Source organism: Microplitis demolitor, chromosome 4 (genome assembly GCF_026212275.2).
Source record: "Microplitis demolitor isolate Queensland-Clemson2020A chromosome 4, iyMicDemo2.1a, whole genome shotgun sequence".
Taxonomy (NCBI): domain Eukaryota; kingdom Metazoa; phylum Arthropoda; class Insecta; order Hymenoptera; family Braconidae; genus Microplitis; species Microplitis demolitor.
In genome coordinates, this window is record NC_068548.1 from 18,923,130 (window position 1) to 18,942,564 (window position 19,435).

Genomic DNA, 19,435 nt, shown 5'->3' on the forward strand with positions numbered 1-19,435 from the left:
CTATCTTTCTTTATTCTATCTACAAACTAGACATTTATGGCAAATAAAAAAAAAATTCAAATTTTTTTTTCATTACGTCTTTTTTGTAGTTATATAAATAATTACTAATAATACTTTTTTTATGCAATACATCTATAGATTTATATATTAATTAAAATTATTTGTTCATTTAACGGCCAATATTTTCATATATTTTATAAATTTATATTTATTTAAAAGCCATCTTCTTTGAATTATTTTTCTTTTTCTTTTCTCAACTTTTTTTGGTAATTTTTTATTTTTCATTCCAAAAATATTTATCGAACTAATTATTATATTTTATATCTTTATTTAAATCGAAATGAAGATAATTATGTGTATATAGATTTATATACTTTTAATCATTGATTAATAAGTTAAATAATTAAAATTATAGATACATATAGGTCATATATTTATGTATATCACATTTAATATAACTCTGAACTCTGCATCAGAGTAGAGAGAAAAAAAATTGATAAAAGCAGATAATTGTTATGTATTAAAAAAAAGGATCAAGTGATTGAATTTACAAGTATTTAACATGCAGCTGACACTTAATTATCTTCATTTCCTGACTAATAGTCTTGCTGTTAGTCTTGCAGCATGTGCACAAAACTAATAGGGAACATTCCACGTCTTTCTGGCGATCTTTCGAGGGCTCCCTCCATCCAATTATCATCGTCAGTTTGCTCGTTGGTGACGATGATAATTTCGCCCTCACGAAATGACAGTTCATCTTCGTTGTCAGCATCGCAATCATAAAGCGCTCGGCATCGACGCAATCCATTTAAACTTGATGTCATTGGCTGTTCAAAATATAAATAAGATTTCAATATTATTATCATTAATCAATAAACTTGTTTACATTTAATTTAATTTTTTTTTTTTTTCAGCATTAAAATTTTGTTCTACAGACACTTGTGACAATTATTGTGACAACCTTGCGATAATTATGCAGTTTAATGCTGCATTTTATTTGAAACAACAAACTCATGCTTATTATGTAGAAATTTTTTTATAGCAAAAGTCATTAATTTTTGCATTAACTATTTAATTTCACAGATCTACTTATTTATGATTCTAAAACATGTTCTTTTTTTTTTTATTTTTTTTCAAATTTTATTTACTCACTTGTAGATTAAATTTATATTTAATCAATTACTGACATATAAGTTGATTAAAAAATATGAATGTTTTTTTTTTTTAATGCTTTTTTCATATAATTATTCAGTTTTTCACTGATTAGATGGATATATTTTACTTGATAATTAATATGTAAAGTATTTAAGAAAATAATATATTTAATAACCTGCAATTAAATAACATTATAATTACTTATTTTTTTATCAATTAATGAATGCGAAAAAATTGAAGAAAAAAAAATCTAAAAGAACATGTTTCAAAAAAAATTTGTAGAATTGCGAAATTATTTAATTAAAAGTTTTTTACAAAAATTAATTAAAAAATAAAAATTAAAAAGTAATTTTAAAATTTTTATTCTTAAACTGAAAAAACAGCTTAAAAATTTAATCATTAATTTATTTAATAGTTTTTAAACTTTTATTTTATGACATGAAGTATTTAATGAGTTATTGAGTAGTGATTATAATAATTAAGATTATTTGAGTATAAAAAAAATGAAATATGATAATAATATTTCTGAAAATGCAGATGAATGAGTGATTGATTACACATAGATGCAATTCACAAATGGCCATGCGGATAGGGTGCCGTGCAAAATGTTTACCAGATTCAAATTGGGGAGCAAAGATGAGGGCTCCTCGGCGTAGCTTTCAAGTCTGGATCGGTCCCTTCGCTGTACCAACAATGGTTAATAACAAACCATAAACCCACTATAATATACATATGAGATCTCCAAATAAAAAGCATGCTGCCTTTAATAACATAATTTCCAATATTTCCCTCATTTCTTCCTCAAATCACTTAATAATCAAATTTATTTTAATTATTCTCAGCACAATTTTTATATTTTATATAATTTAAGCAATCAATTTTTTTTTCTACATAAAATTAATCTTTGGGTAACGATATGATTTATGAGATGATAATGATCGATGACAAATATTTCTACTATAAATTTATAAATAATTATGATGTTATTTATGTTAATAATAAAATATGATTATTTAATTCAATTATTATAAAACATGACTTAAATTTTTGAATTATGGTTTATTTTATTAGTATGAAATGTTAAAAGTGCTCAAGCATAGTAAATTGTGGTTAATTGTTATTTATAGATAATTAAAATTAATTAAATTAACGCAATAAAAAAAAACTACGTGGCGTTTGTTAGTTAATGATTTTACTTTACGTTCTACAGGTAATAAAAAAAAAAAGAATATGAAATGAAATGAAAAGAAAAAAAAATAATGAGATTTCATTATTAGGTTTTATCCCAGCCACCTTAATAAATTAATATTTAAATAAAAATAATAATAATAACTTAAAAAGAAATTAAAGGAAATCTAAGACGACCTTCCACTTTTTTAATTTAACCAATGGACGAGCTGCAATAACTTTATTAAAATTTTATTAATTAATTAAAAAAAAAAATCGAGCATTGATTAAAAAATAGTCGACGTAGTTACAATTTTGTCAGAATATTGGTTTACAAAAAAAATACAGTTGTTTTAAGTCGCTGGTTTAATAAAATTTTTTAATTAAATTTCAGTAAAATCTTAATGCTTTGATTATAATTGGAGATTTTTAATGTTATAAGTTAAAATTTAATTAGAAAATTTAGTAAAACAGAGAAGATAAAAGACTCATTACCCGGTCACTTTTAATTGGAGTCAAATTAATCCACTCAATATAAATTGGTAAATGAAATGAAAAAATCAATTTTTTTTTTTTAAGTATTTTTTGTAATTTTAAATTGTATAATATAATTTTAATTTTAAGAATAATGTTGATAATTAATTTTTTGCATAAGATCATTGAGTGTACCCATGGTTGCTCACTAAAAGTTGTGATGTACCATTAATCGATTAATATATGGCAATATACTTGCTCTAAGACAATATCAGTTACATAACATATAGTTATAAGTTATAAAAATTATTAAAAAATTGAAGGTAATCTAAATTTAATCTGACAAAGGAACGTTTAAGTAAAAAATGTCAGGCTGCACGCGATTTTAAAAACAGCCACTTAATTTAAATTTATAATAAATTATCAAATACTTTATTTAATACGTCATATTCTTTTATATTTAGATTCACAAATAATTATTTATCAATGATAACGGTTTTTACTTGAAATTTTTACTATAAAAATTATAAAAACGCATTAATCAGTTAAAGTGAGCGACTAATGGTACGGATCGGGTTTAGGGACTTTCATCTCAATTTTAAACTGTGATAATTTTTTTTTCAAATCTATATCTTAGCAAAATTATAACTGTGTTGTTTTTTTTTTTTAATTGCTCCAATCTTTTTCTTTTTTTCAATTGATTGAAAAAATTTCCGTCCAGTTCTGACAGTTGATATTCATTGGAAATTTAAAAAGTTGGAGATACTGTCTAAGATTGCCTTTTAAAAAAGGAAAAAAAAAACTATCTAAAGCTTACCTTCCGGGGTGGAGGTACAGGATTACCTATTCCATGCTCAGAACACATTGAACTAAGGGATTCACTGCTACGACCATTACTTAATCTTGCAGAGCTACCGGCGGAAGGTGCAGGCGGTGGTGGATTCCTTGGTCTTTGTAACGTCGATGAATTTGATTTATCTATGGCTGTATAAGAAAAAAATGATATAATATTAATCATAAAGAAATCTCTGAAATTGAAGTAATAATAAATATGTGGAGTAAAAAAATAGTGGTAATACATAATATGAAATATAAAAAATATAAAAGAGGAAAACAAGGTGTAAGAGTAAAGTACATACTGTGGCTGGCTGATGAATCACCGCTGGGTGATCTTTTGTGATGCAGACTATTCAGAGTATTCAATGAATGTGGCAGACTATGCAATGTGTTACCCGCAAGAATGGGCTCGCTGGTGGTTCTACTGTGCGAGGAGCACGCTAAAGTTGCTGATGACGGTAAAGTTCCATAATGAGCTGTCAGCATTGTCCCGCCGTTTCCAGGTGGTGGAGGTGGTGCTACACGTTTCTTTAGTGACCCATGAATATTTACCAGACTGTACTCTGGTGGTCCCATTGGACTGGGAACTGTTAATAATTTTAAATAAAAATTAGTTAAGTGATAAATATTTATTTAAGAGCATTCTCAGTGTCCCTCATTTTTTAAAAATATGCTAATAACTTTTAACTGTCATAAGTGCATTAAAATTTTAATAATTAATTGAGAAAAAATTGAAACCTTAAGTAAAAAAAGGACACCGTAGTTGCAATTTCGCCGAGATAGAATTTTTTAAAAATTACTTACAGTTGTTATCAATTAGGAGTTAAACAAAATTTCTTGAATAAATTTTATCCTACAAAATTCAAAAATTCTAATTAAAATTGATATGAAGATTTTACTGAAATTTATTTTCCAAATTTCGTTTAACTCTCAACTGTAAGTAAGTTTTTTTATAATCTCTTTATACCTCAGCGAAATTGTCCTTTTTTTAATTAATGCTTTAATTTTTTTTTAAGCAATTGATAAAAGTTTGATACTCTTATAACAGGCGAAAGTCATTGAAAATTAAAAAAAAATGTAAAGCACTGTCTGAGAGTGACCTTTAGGGATAACATTAACATTAACGGAAGGCCAAAAATACTAATTTATCTCCAAGAAAAATTGTTTTAAAATTCTCATTTACTCTACGAGTGCAGCAAAGACAGTCCCGTTTATATTTTTGAGAATGAGAAAAAGTTCCGTTGGCGTTTCCCCTTAAAAACATAATTTATATTTAATAAACTAACCTACGACTGGTTTCCTTGACTGCGGAGGTGGTGGTGGGGGCATTTGCTGTCTACTTGTCATAGAATTTGGCGATGAGCCACTTTGCAGACTGTCACAAGTGCTGCTTCTACTTCGAAGTGTTATCGGTGAATCTCCTGGACCAGATCCACCGCCACCGGCATAAGAAGGTGGCCTACTACGTGACTTTTTTTCAGGTGTTAAACATCCGTTCTAAAAATACAAGTTTTTAATTTTTATATAATCCATTTTCCTTTAAAAATAATTAAAACCTAAAGTATATTTCAACATACTCGATCTTCAATTATTGTTTCATCATCAGAAAAGTCTGTCGATCCCTCATCATGTGATAAATTCCAATCAATATTGACGTTATCAAACAACGTTTTTTGTCGTTGCAATGCATGGCTTAGCTACAATAACAAACAAAAAAAAACATATTTATAGACTTTGGTGTGCTGTAGAAAATCAATATTAATTATTAAACACAGTTCCAATAAAAAAAAAATTGTTTTTTTTTATTTCTTTTGTCAGAATTTATTTTTAATGAATTACCAATTCTTTACAAGTTGGATGACCCATTTCCTGGGCAATATCCAACGGAGTCTTTTCTTGTTTGTTTCGTAGAGTTGGATCTGCGCCAGCGCGTAACAACAATTTCATAGCTTCCGCTCGATCATGCCTTGCAGAAAGATGTAGTGCCGTTTCACCCTCACTTGTAACCTTGTCTATATTACCCGTCGGCATATTTTGAATTAAAAAATCAACTATGTGAAGGCAATTACCCCCTATTTCACGTAAAATTGATAAATGCAATGCCGTCTCCCCAATATCCTGAATTATTATTGAATAAAAAAATAACATTTATATTTTTAATAATACGATAGCAATTTTAGCAATCAATAATTTTAATTACTTACTGAAGTAGGTAATGGAGCTGCCAGGTCAACCTTTTCACCATAAACTTGTAGTAAATGCTGGAGATCTTTATTGTTAACAGCATGCTCAAGATCAGACAATAGATCTCGTTCATCTTCACAAGTCCTCAATACGTATTTTTTATCGACATATTTAGCTCTTATGAATTCATATCTCTCCTCCCTATATATGTATAAAATACAATACAATAATATATGTACATAGATTTATTAAAAGTAGTAAAACTATTTGTACTATTACTAACATTGTGGACGTTGGAGTTGGCTTGTGATGATGATTTAAAGTTGCCTCCATAACTTCATTGAATGCTTGGTTGGTCATAAAACGTGCAAGTAACAATTGTGATGTACCAACATTGTCTAAAGTTAACGATTGTATCCTCGATATATGTACACCCAGATCACGATGAATGCCGCTACACTCAATACATACTATTATACCAAAGTTTGTTGACAGCCACGTTGCATCTATACAATTAGACAGTTCATTAATATTAGACTAATTCAAAAGTCTATTGTTTTTTCTCGAAACCTCCTATTAAATAGTTGCAGGGAGGTGAAATAAGATGTATGTTAAAAGATGAGCTCTTAATATTCACTCAGCAATTTTTGATGTCCCATTTAAATAACGTGGGGAAAAAAACAATTGTAAATTTGGAACTTTATACCGACAGTGGCTCATTGTACAGATAAGCTCAGGATATAATTTCATAGAAAATTGAACGCTCTACAAAAAAAGTCTTATCATTTTTTGACAAATTCATCTGTTCAAAAATTATTGGAACTTGACGTCAAATTTATAGTAAATTTCTAGATTTTTTTACTTTTCTGGCAAAACTATCAGACTTATCACAAAATGTCATAGGACTTTTTTTGAAGACAATTTTATTCTTTACAAATTATCTTTGATAAAGTTTTTTAAAATTTCGCATTGTTTTCTAGTTATTTCCATTTTAATACCAAGCTCTTGAAATCGATCAGAACACTATTTTTGAAGAGTTCCGTAAGAGCTCCAATAACTTTTGAACAGATGAATTTATAAAAAAGTAATAAGAGACTTTTCTTGTAGAACGTTTAACTCCCTATGAAATTATATCCTGAGCTTATGTGTACAATGAGCCATTGCTGAGGTATAAAATTCCAAACTTGAAATTTTTTTTCTCATGTTATTTAAATAGGAAATAGAAAATTGCGATGAGCGACTTCTAATTATTAATAGTAAGAGCTCATCTTTCAATAGGCATATATATATATATATACATATGTGTACGTATGTATAAAATAATTAAAACAAATTACCATTTTGTGATGAACAATCACAACATTTATCATTGCCATCTAATCGTAGAACACATCGTATAATAGCTTGCTGAAGTTCAACAAGACTAGGATTACCCTGACCAGCTTCAGCTTTCCCACTAGCATCAAAAGCTTTTAATAAAGCTCGTTCTTTACAATTAACAAGCACTGACATCCATGCACGTTGATCAGCTTCATCTTCTGCTTGAAAATGATACGTTCTACTGTCTAATAAAAAGAGAATTTTATTAATTATTAATTAAATTAATTTGTTGTTCGTAGCGTTACCGCAAAAAAATTAAAATAAAACTTACAGCTAATGAGATCAAAACCACGTTTATCATCGGGTACCAATTTAATCTGGCATGTTAATAAATTAACTCTTGTAGGTGGTTTATTTTCATCTGCATGACAAATATCAAGATAACCTTCAGCTTGAACAGCGCAACGACGTTTTTGCCAAACACGTCGCATTTTACCCTCACTTTTTTTTAACAGATGGCCGGAACGAGTGACTCCGTGCTGCTTATCGCCCTGCAGCTGATGAAGCGAATATCCCACGCTGGCGTTTGCATTCAACTGTTAAATTGTTTCACCATACATTCAAATTACTTTAATTTAAATATAAACATTAAAATTTATAAACTCATACATAAATTCAAGTATAATATTAAATATTTAAATATCTAAGTATAATTTAAAAGTACACAGAGTAATAAAATAAATAAAAAAATAAACTAACTTCCTTATCACAACCGGAACTCCTCAAGAGACTTCTCAACTCAGTTAAACGTCTTCTTTCTTCATCTTGAGTTTGTCTTATCTTCTGTAACTTAACACTCAAATCCGCAATGTAGGATCCAAAATGTTCAATTGTCTTTAGACCATCTTGAAAATAATTTGTTTGCGCATGATAATACTCAACAAGATGTTGCAGCAGCTCAATCCCTTTTTTAGTTTTTATTTCGTTAACTTTTATTAAATATTCACACATCTGTAATTGAAATAAACGTCGCTCTTTTTCCATTTCATCGGCAATCTCCGCTGGCGTTACTTCCGATCTAATAAGACCGGCTTCTTTAGCATGTTGTTTTTTTTCTTTTTCTATTTTTGCATACTTGGCCTCATAGTCTTTCCAGGCTTTTTCAAATGGCCTCTTCAGGTCGCCCTTGACACCCCGCAGGTCGCCCTTCAGCACTGAATCCAGTGGAAACATTACAATATTATTTATATTCTGCATCTGTAAAATAATTAATTTTTACTATTAATATTAGTATATGATATATTTATTTATTTATTTATTATTATGGTGAAAGTTATTATAAAGAAGGAAGAAGAAATTGAAGGTAAGCATGAAGATGAAAGTGATTCAGGATTTAAGGTGGGGTTTTCGCGGATGAGTTGTACCGAGGGGAATATCTTATAAGGAAGGAATCACATCACAGCGTCTTGATGTCTAGTCTTATAAGTTGATGAGGTAGGCTATATATATTTATAAACGTTATATATAGTCTGTATTAATCTATAGACGGTTAGTACTTATTCTCATACTCAAATCTATAACCCTCGATCCTTTGTCTAGCCCTCTCGACAGTACGATGACTCATATTGCTGCTATATGATGTTAGTAGTTTGCTTGCTTACATAAATGGATAGGAAAGAGAAAGGACCAGATATTAGATAGATATATATGGGTAGAGAGAAAGAGAGGCATTAAAAAAAAAAGAAAAAGTTGAGGACCGCTATGGATATATATGTGTATGGTTTTGTATGGTATTCCCCTCTAAAGCTAGATGCTCTCGAGCATGATTCCCCCTTGGATGCTTTACTTGCCGAAACGTGTATAGTACTACGATCGACGAGTAAAAGTTGAATGTGCTTCTGATAAAAGTTGTCAGTAAAGAGTATACTTGAAAAAAAAAAAAAAAAAAAATCAATTATGCTGACAACTTGATTTTATTACTTTTTAAGCTTGATAAAAAAAATCATGTTCTATCAAGGGAATATAAAATTTAAAAATAAAACAAACTGAAAGTTAATTTGAGACGATAATTGAGTTATTGCACTGAGAAAAAAATAACTTTTGCGAAAACAATATTTTTTTGAGTAATAAATCGATATAAATCATTGAATTATTAATTTCATATATAATGCGAAGAATTATTTTCTTGATAAGAAAATAAAAATTTATTTACACTACTGCAAAAAAAATATCAAAATATTAGTAGATTGGAATGTTTTTCTAGGAACGAAATGAAACATAAAAAATCTAGGTCTAGGCGACTGTCTAATTTCAAAACACAGTAAGGAACAAATTTTTTAAAATTGATTTTTTTAGTTCCAGTGAAGTCTTGTGAACATGATTCAATTAATGTTTAAAAAATTTTATTTTTGTCAGTTACTGTATTTTGAAATTAAGCAGTCGTAGATTTCTGAAATGTTTCACATAAGTGCTAGTATGCCAACAGAAAATTTCAACCACCCCCAATCACCCCACAATTCGTCTTACATATATTTTTTTAATTTTCGTTACGCGAAAAACCTTCCGATCTTCAGGTACATAAAATATCTTTATAAACTTGGGTTTCTTCAACTAAGAAAATTATTTTGAATGAAATTTTCAAATTTTCGCGCGAAAAATTGTGGTAGGAATATACAATTGTTTTAAAAGGTTTTTTTGTCACTGTGCGAAGTGGACAATAAAATATAAAATAAAAAATAAATAAATAAAAATCATGACGCGTGGCAAACGTGTCGAGGATGTTACACAACGCACAGCGACTAATAAGGCAAACACATCGAGACAGGATGAATTTGCACCAGGCGACTAATGAGTAATACCAATGAGCCTGAGGGCCGGCCTTCGAGACTTGTATTGCATTAATTGATCTATCACACAATTGAAACAATCATCAAATTATCAAGCTTCAGAAATGTCATCATAATTTATATTCATTATCATCATCAACTATCAACTCCATAATCCAGAGTTCATAGGCACTGAAGTTAAAATCATAAAGTAAGTGTATAAATAAAATAAAATATTATTTACGCTTACAAGAGTCTTCATCAGTGCACTGAGCTCCTTTGTAACGACAGCAAATTTAAAGAAAGCTGCACCAATATCATGCTCTTGTTCCTTAAGTGCAGCATCTCCTAATTTTTCCAATGCTCGTCCTAAGTACACTTCATTGTCCACGTGTGCTATAAATTTAAAAAATTAATTTTATTAATATTATTGATTTATGATATATAAATTATTGGTAAATGTAGTGCAAGCAAGAGGTCATCGACTACATTTAGTCCTTGTATTTAAAGGCATTGAGCTATACTAATGTAAGAAATAAGAGGCGCCAGAGAAATCGATTCCGTCTACCATTGCTGACTGCTGGCTTTCTCAATACACTTTGTACCTTGTGTACAATATTCTTGTTGCTATATTAGTACACCACTATTATTATAAAATGTACATAAGCTTTATTAAAGTCGAGAACATTATGATGAGACTTGGCGCGTGACCCGTGTCAAGTTCTCTCTTTAAGAAAACGCCTATCATAAAGTACTAAGGTTTCCATTCTACTCTGTACTAAACCGTCTTCAGTTTCTATTAAACTTTATTTTTTTTAGCTTCCTTACCATTTCCGGAGTTGTGAATAGCTTTGATCGCCTTCTTCAGCTTCGTTAAACCCTCACGATCAAAGTCCAGGGTCTGTAATATAAATTTAAAAAAATATAATAGTGATAGTAATAATAAACGAATTAAATTATTGTTTGATCATTAATCAACACATATGTAATAGTTTACACAAGGTCATTATAATAAAAATTAAATAAATGCTAATTATTATTAAAAACTCACTGGACGATAAATACATCGCACTGTTTTGTTGTTCATCAATTATTATTACATAAATTAGTTTATTAATGAATAATAATGATAACAATAGTAGATAATTAGTTAATGTTTTAATGAAAGACTTAATGATACACTGACAGTAGATTTACCGCAGACAAAAGTTCAAAGGCAATCATTGTTTTATTTTAATACTGGCCCGAATCTAAAGCTATTAATTGGCTTACAATCATACGAATCATCAAGGACAAAAAAAAACGACTAGTATAATAATAAATATAAATATAGTCATACATTTTGTTTATTTTTTTTTTTGCTTACTCAATTGCACTTTAATTTTAATTTTTCTCTTACCCTCATGCATGCAGAAGCAGTACATGATTTAATTGCAATCGTTTATACGTGAGTGTTAATTGGTGAATTACAAGCGGAAGTAATTTCAGGCACGTGGGACAGGTGAATACTTTTACGATAGCATTGCAGTACTGCCCAACCAAACAGATCCAACCCCTCATGAATTTATTCTTTATGTATTTTTATATAATAATAATTATTATTATTATTATTATTATCATCATATGAAACATGTACACTTACATTTTCATTCAATGACTCACACACCTTCATACCAATTTATCCATCTTATTTTTTTTAAATAAAGTAAAAAAATTTTATCGTTTTTAAATCAGAATTCCGGTTTTTCTATACCATCGCTCGTTTATATACTTATTATATACATTACATTAAATACATACATACATACATAAGACACTGACCTAAGATAAAGAAGAGGAGGAAAGAAAGAGGAAAAAGTTTTTTTTGTTGTTTTCCAATTAATCGGGAGCTTTCGGCATCTTCTGTCTCTTACTCAGCGTAATCGAGAAAAAATTTTTTTTTTATATCTATAATTTTTTCAGTCTATTCAGCAACAGCCAGTACTATAACTTTTATCTTCTGCGATGTCGAATGTAAAACCCAATTAATTCAAAGTGATAAATAACTTTTTTCTTTTTTTAAATAAAAAATTTTATTTTTCATCCCTAGTAATTACTGCAAAAAAAAGATTTAATTGGTATTTTAAGTGACAATTGTAATTAAAATGTTGACAATTAAAAAAATTGAATTGAGAATTTAATGAATAATAATTGTAAGAGAGAAAGGTATAATGAAGTGGACGAAGAAAAAGAAGAAACAGGTGATCCAGGTGTAAACGATGAAGAACGGAAGAAACCGAATAAATCCGAGGCTGTGAATATGAACTCCTGGCACAACAAACCAGCAACAGCACAGTGAGTGGAAGGAATTCCTGGAGCTTCGTCCTTGGTAGGTCGTTTATATTGCAACGGTTACGTGCTGTAATTTACAAAGAACATGCTCACGAGAAATTCACCATCAAGTTGTTGTGTTGTTGTTGTTGTTACTTGTTGTATGTCCGAGTTGCGTCTGTAATGTCTACTTCTTCTTTACGACTTTTTTTTTTTTTTCATTTTATTTATTACTATTTATTTATACTTGTTTACTGTGTATTCATATCACTAGATATATATAGATATATATATGTTTAACTACATTCTACAAAAGATAAGACTATTAAATACACACCCGGAGAAAAATGAGCTCAGGAAATTTATGAATTTTTATTATGCTCTCGACGAAATTTGAAACAGGAAGTCGAGTCGTCAAAAAATTATTATACTGTACTACAAAAAATATACATTTAAAACTTATTGATAAATTGTAATGAATATTATTTGTCTAAATTAAGAATTATAATAGAAAATTTTTAATTTCCACTCACAATAATAATTATAATACAGCATAATAATTTTTTAACATCTCAACTTCCTGTTTTAAGTTTGGTCAACAGCATAATAAAAATTCATAAATTTTTTGCTTCTATTTTAAAATTTTTGAACATCGAGTAATTTTTGGATTTTTTTAATACGATAAATTATAAAAAAAATAATATTGGAAGAAATTGCACCTATAGATCTTTTAATTTTCTACAAATGCATATTTTTAGTTTTTATTTTTTTGTACTTGACTTTTTGAAAAAAAAATCCGAAAATTGTTAATTGTCTGTTAACCAGGATCATAAGTTTATAGACAATTAACAATTTTCGGATTTTTTTTTCAAAAAGTCAAGTACAAAAAAATAGAAACTAAAAATATGCATACGTAGAAAATTTAAAAAACTACAAGTGAAATTTTTTTAAAATATTTTTTTTTATAATTTATCGTTTTGAAAAAAATTAAAAAATTAGTAGACGTTGGCTAACTTCCATATCACTGTACATCTCAAAGAAAGTAGAGAATAATAATTTGCATGTCCTGATGAGTTTCTTTCTACCTTACCGCACCTTCTGATGATGATGAGTAACAACATGATAACTAATAAGGGTATTTTGTGCACGGGTAAGTGTAAAAGGGTGTAGATTGTAAAATAATATAATATGTATATAATAATATAAGATTTAATTCGTTTGACCTATTTCGAGGTGAGGGCACTCCCTTCGAGGTAGAAAGATCCACGCCCCCTGACCCCCATAGGACATTGATCCATCGTTTTTTTTTCTATTTTATTCATTTTTTTTTTAATCATTTCTTTAGATATAATATACACTCGTGCTATTATTATATTTATTTTATCGCGACTGTGCGGTTTATGCAAATAATTTTCTTATATTTTATTTATTATGTTTTATTATTTTTCATTCCGCCTTTTCGCTTCATATCACTTATTCCTATTTTCGTTCTATCCATTCTAATGTAATGTTATGTGTAATGTAATGCGTGACATACGTATTATATATAATAATATTACATTGTCTAAGAATAAGCCGTACATATTTTTCATTACGTTAGTCATCAGCTATAAATATATATAAAATCCAGCTTTATGTCGTTTCGCTTTTATATTTAAATATTTTCATTTAAACTGTAGAAAATGAACGGAGTAAACATGGAGTAAATCCGGAGTAAATGATGACTATTAGTTTAATACTTTCGGAGTCAAATTCACTCCAAAGGAGTTTCCAAGTCGGAGTGAATGTGAATTTAAATAGAATCCAGATTACTCTGAAATCACTTCATTGAAAAAACGAATTCCGAATGACAAGTGAACTCGTGAATTAAAATCCATTTTCACTCCAAATTTATTTCCAATTTTTTACAGTGTACTTTTATGACAGAGCGATAAAATTATTTTTTTAGTATTCAAAGCCATTATTGACTTTTTTATCTAGTAATTGATTATTTTATTTTTAGAACTAAAAAAATTTTTCAATTTTTTTATATCAATCACCCAGGCGATAGATATTTTTTTATTGACGGATTAAACTTTTTTATTAGATTGATTTAAAAAAAAAAATTAGGGTAACAATTGATTTGAAAGTATTCAATAATATCTCAATAGTAATAAAAATAATTTGAATAAATTTTTTATAATAAACCGGTTATATAAAATATAAAACATGTAAAAAAATATCTGAATAGAAATAAAATGAGAATATATGAGAATGTATTTTATAAGCACAAGTTGATTTTAAACTAGAAATTCAGACTTTTGCGAGACATCGGAGAATATAAACGTGGACTAGTTCTACAATAGTATATAAGTATACATGTATATCTATGTGTACGGATATATCTACACTATTACATTGTATGAGAAATTTAACGACAGCTGTGGATTCTAAACTATCCCGAAAGCCCCTCGGACATATGAGTAAGAAAAAAAATATCACCCGGCCAACTTACAATAGAATCTCCCGCCAAATTATTTTAATGGTAAATATAAATATTTTAATATATTATTTATCCGTTATTTACGTTAAATTAAAATTTAATTATTCATGTGATTTATTTTTAAGGTCACTTGAAACGCGAGTAAAAAATTATTTTTTTTTTAAATATATCCGGTCCGGAAATATCACAAGATATGGAGAATGGACGACACCGCAAAATATCCGGACTTGCGTCCGGTATAACCTTTGGCATCACAGAAGATTCAATATTTCCATGACATGCGATTATTTAGATTACGAAACTGATCACAATCTTTAAATACACCCAAAATTGTATATATTGCAATATTGACTTTTAAAAAACACATTTACTGATTTTTTACATTTCATTTGGATACATGACTAAGGCCATTAGAAATGTCAGACATCGAAACTGATATCATGACCAGCACTTTTTTTGTATTACTTTACTTTTATAATCTTTCTTTATTGCTTGTAAATTTTACCAAACTAATTAATGTAATTTTATTATTGATTTTTGATTATTTAAATTTATGTTTAGTATCGAATTAAAATTAAATTAAAAAATATCTATTATTATTATTATTATTTTTTTTAAAGAACCGTAAGAAACAGTACACAAATTAAAAGGATTTGTTGGCGCAAAAAATTTAAATTACCTCAAGAAATTTTTTGAATTATAAATTGAAAACAAAAATTTTCTTGGGGTGAAAAAAAATTTTTTGGAGCAAGAAAAAAATTTTTGTCTTGAATTCATAATGCAAAATATTACTTATGTCAAGAAATCCTTTTCTGTGTACAAATAACAAGAATTACAGAGGACTTGTGAGAGACGAGACACGATGCCGACATCTAGTAAATTACAAAGTAGCAAAATAACTTTTTAAAAATCTTGTTTATAATAATTTTGATTATAAAATTTGTTCTTTCCATGTAAATTATAATTATTAATTATAAATATAAAAACAAAATGAACAACTATGATTTTTAAAAAAAATTTCTTTACGATGACGGAGTACTTGTTAGACAGGGGCGTGTGTTGGATGCCAGCAGCTCAACATTTAGAGGCTCGTCATCGTCATTGAAATTGTTGGGTCTCCAGCTGACCATTATTATATCTCATATTATAATCAGTACCATTATATGGACATAATTATTTCCGCGAAGATCCAGACCCCGTGTAAGAGCAAAATAAAAAGTGAAGGAACCGCGATTAGGACAACACCGGACGTTAAATTTTCTTGCTCAATTTTTTCTCAATCGTTTCAATCGCCAGGTCATTGAAATTCAATTGAATAAAATAATAGTAATAACCACATTCAAGTAAAAGAGTATAAAGTTTAATATTATGGAGCTCTTTTATCACAGTAAACAAAAAAAATATCATGCCGTGAATCCTCTGCAATTCGATCGCTTATTTTATTTTATTTCATTTTTTTTTTTTTTTTTTTTTATTTCTCTTTCTTCCTTTGTGTTTTTTTTATTTCACAATTTCTTATATCCACTTTTTTATTATTATTATTATCATCTATCCCATTGTGTTTTTTTTGTTCATGTATCGCATTCTCGAACTGTTTTAAATTCTTTCCTAATTGTGCCATTTGTTTATTTAGCACAATAATAAATCTTAAAATGTAATTATTCTCTAAAGATAACAATAATTAAAATTAATAAAATACAAAATAATTAAAGTGATAAGATTTTATGCTATATTGTAAACGTCAGAATATCAATCTTTTGTCTGACGTTAAATTCCTTGTTTCTTGACAAATAAAATTTATAATATTGACCATTAATAATATTTAAAAAAAAAAACTTACTTCTTCAAGTGCAGTTATAGTTTGTCTGCATTGTGGCATCCGAGATACAAATGTCGAAGTGGTTGGTGAATTATAATCCTCCCTCGTCTCCTCAACAAATTCACTAACCGCAATTAAACCAGGCATTTTTAACAATTAATCCATATACTTTTACTAATATATAGACATAAATAAACGATCACATTGATATTAATAAAAACAAAACTGTCACAATAGTATAATATAATATGAGTTTGCGAATCACAGTCTAAGAAGAAGAAGGAGGAGGTGGAGGCTAGAACACACCTCTCGTTTTTTTTACGCCCCCGCTTTGCCACTCACTTTTTCTCTTGCGTAAAAAAAAAACAAAACAAAATTAAAAATAAAATAACAAACTTGTAATAAAATATAATAATCCACTAATGTATAAATAATTACCCTGTTGATATATACACGTAAATATATATTTAATCCATCAGATTTATCACATTAACACTTAGTGTCTAGATGAAGCACATGCTTTGAGCATGAGCTCGTGATTATTTTCGTAACATCTTATTTACACTTAAGTAGTTAATTAAAAAACAATGAATCGTTATAATTTTTATATATTAATTTATATTGATAATAATAAATATGATAATTATTATTTTAAATATACGTGTATATATTTTATTGTTGTCACACAAACTTATGACCGATGAATACGATGAATAGATGTTATGGAATTTTGTTTAAGGATCACAATGGATCCATCAACACAATTTATACTATACATTATTATTAGTGTGTATTGAATATGTATCAGTGTTTAGATTATTTTATATGAATTACTACAATTGATGACTAGTGGTTTTATTATTATAATATATTATAAATCTCACTGGCACTGGTGATGGTGACTATTGTGTATGATAAAACCGACACTTGTGTGACTTGGTACTCGGTCGGTGCTAAGACAATTTTCAACTGTTTTCAATAGACAACACACACTACTGCATATTTATTGTACACACATACATACACTGAGCTGTAACGTATCGTAGTTTTCTGTAAACTATACCACGAAAGACTGCTACCAGCCTACCAGTCAGCTTTAGCTTCATGTCACAGTCTGAGTCTTATTCTATACATGTATACATTTAGATATATGTATATATTTTTCGTTGATGTTGTCTTTGTGTTGTGTGGCGTTGCTGTTTCGATTTTTATTTCAATAATGCGCATATTCCGCGTCTAGATGCCGCAATTTTGGCTGATAAATAAGAAATCTGTTTCAAAGTTCGCGCCATCTTTCAACGACTTTGAAAGAAAAATAGAAAATTTAAGAGATAAAAAACATTGATGGTAAAAAAGAATAAATTATGAAATGAGGAAAGAAATTAGATGATACTGATGTTAGTTGACGTTTAATTTTAAGATATTTTTAAAAATGATAAATTATAAAAAAAATATTTGGAAAAATTGCACTTCTGGTTTTTTAAATTTTCTATCTGTGCATATTTTTAGTTTTTTTTTTTTTTTTTTTTTTTTTGTCATTGATTTGGTAAAAAAAATCGGAAAATTGTTAATTTCAGAATCATTAAAGGAAAACAAATTTTTAAATGAGTGTCAATTTAAAAAATTTTGAAATAAGTGAATTAAATGTAGATCGAATAAAATTATAAAAATGCGTATTTATAGAATTTAAAAATCAATATGTGCATTTATTTTTATTTTTAAATTTTTAATTGCTTAATTCATTTAGTTGTAATTTAAAATTCGTTTCATATCTGCTACATTCACACTCATAATTTTAAACACTATTTTTTCAACTTCTTTTAATATTTTTGAAAGTTTTGAATATATATGTAATATCTGTGGAATATATGTAGTCAAAAAAAATTTACTTATGGTTTACAATACAAGAATTTGAGTAACAAAAAAATCTGTCTTGAAAATTTATCAAAGTATTATTTCAAAAGTTTTTTTAAATTTTTGTAAACATGGAATACTTATTTTAAATCTTTATTTATTAAGAGTAAAAACGATTGATTAAATTAGTAAAAGCTTGTAAAAAAAAATTTATTTATTATTGATAACAAATAAAGTAAAAGTACCTATTTTGGAATGATACTGAAAGTCATAGACTTAAAAAAAAATGTATTTCATTTTAATAAATAATTAAAATATTTATAGAGAAAACTTTCAAAAACTGCACATAAAAAATTTATAAAAATATATTTGTGCATATTTTAAAAATTTTATTCTACTTACAAGTAACTTGTTTAAAAAATTACAAAAATTTCTGGTGACTGCTACTTTCAGTATCATGTTTTGGGCACTACACTATTTGTAGACACTTATTTATTTATTTAACGTACTCTGCATTTTACATCTTTAAATATCACTGATAAATAATTCACAGTGATTTTATAATTATACACATGTAATATTGATCTAGTATATTTGCATAAGTACGTCGTATGCACTATCAAAGAAATTAACTTCTACTTATTTCCCTGTGTAGATCTTCAAGAAGTTCTAATCTCATCAAAAGCTCTTAGATCTTGAGGTACGAGAATAATGTTTAGATTTTAAATTATAAGTAGATCCACCTGAATTTCATTCATAAAAGTTAACAATTACTGAACAAAAAAAATGTTTCAATAATCATTTATTTTTATCTTGTATTTTGGTAAATAAATATATAAAATATGAGCATAATTAAAGTAACTTGAATACGACAGAACCATCTGAGAGTTTACTGCGAATTGAATAAATTTATTTAATCAAAATTTTAAAATGTCCGGAACTGGTAATTTTACCCTATAATAAATAAATGATTACCCTGATTAAACAAAACGATTCACTCAATGATAA

At 27.8% G+C, this 19,435-nt stretch overlaps 1 protein-coding gene across 3 annotated transcripts; it reads right to left on the reverse strand.

Moving 5' to 3' along the window:
* Positions 1-413: 413 nt before the first annotated feature.
* LOC103568262 (arfGAP with SH3 domain, ANK repeat and PH domain-containing protein) lies at positions 414-17,705 on the reverse strand. 3 transcript variants are annotated; one of them, XM_008545045.3, is made up of 16 exons: positions 17,012-17,705; positions 16,595-16,922; positions 10,791-10,863; positions 10,213-10,358; positions 7,897-8,394; positions 7,469-7,733; positions 7,155-7,382; positions 6,101-6,323; positions 5,838-6,018; positions 5,473-5,751; positions 5,211-5,330; positions 4,920-5,130; positions 3,936-4,220; positions 3,614-3,780; positions 1,769-1,837; positions 414-827 (listed from the first exon to the last, which is right to left on the reverse strand). In XM_008545045.3, exons 2-16 carry the CDS (start codon positions 16,718-16,720, stop codon positions 612-614), a joined length of 3,087 nt encoding a protein of 1,028 aa, XP_008543267.1. In that variant the 5' UTR covers positions 16,721-16,922; positions 17,012-17,705; the 3' UTR covers positions 414-611. The 3 variants fall into 3 exon arrangements, with proteins under 3 accessions (XP_008543267.1, XP_014296416.1, XP_053594223.1); XM_014440930.2 differs by having other exon boundaries at positions 16,595-17,705; XM_053738248.1 differs by lacking the exon at positions 1,769-1,837 and having other exon boundaries at positions 416-827; positions 17,012-17,704.
* Between the last annotated feature and the right edge of the window lie 1,730 nt (positions 17,706-19,435).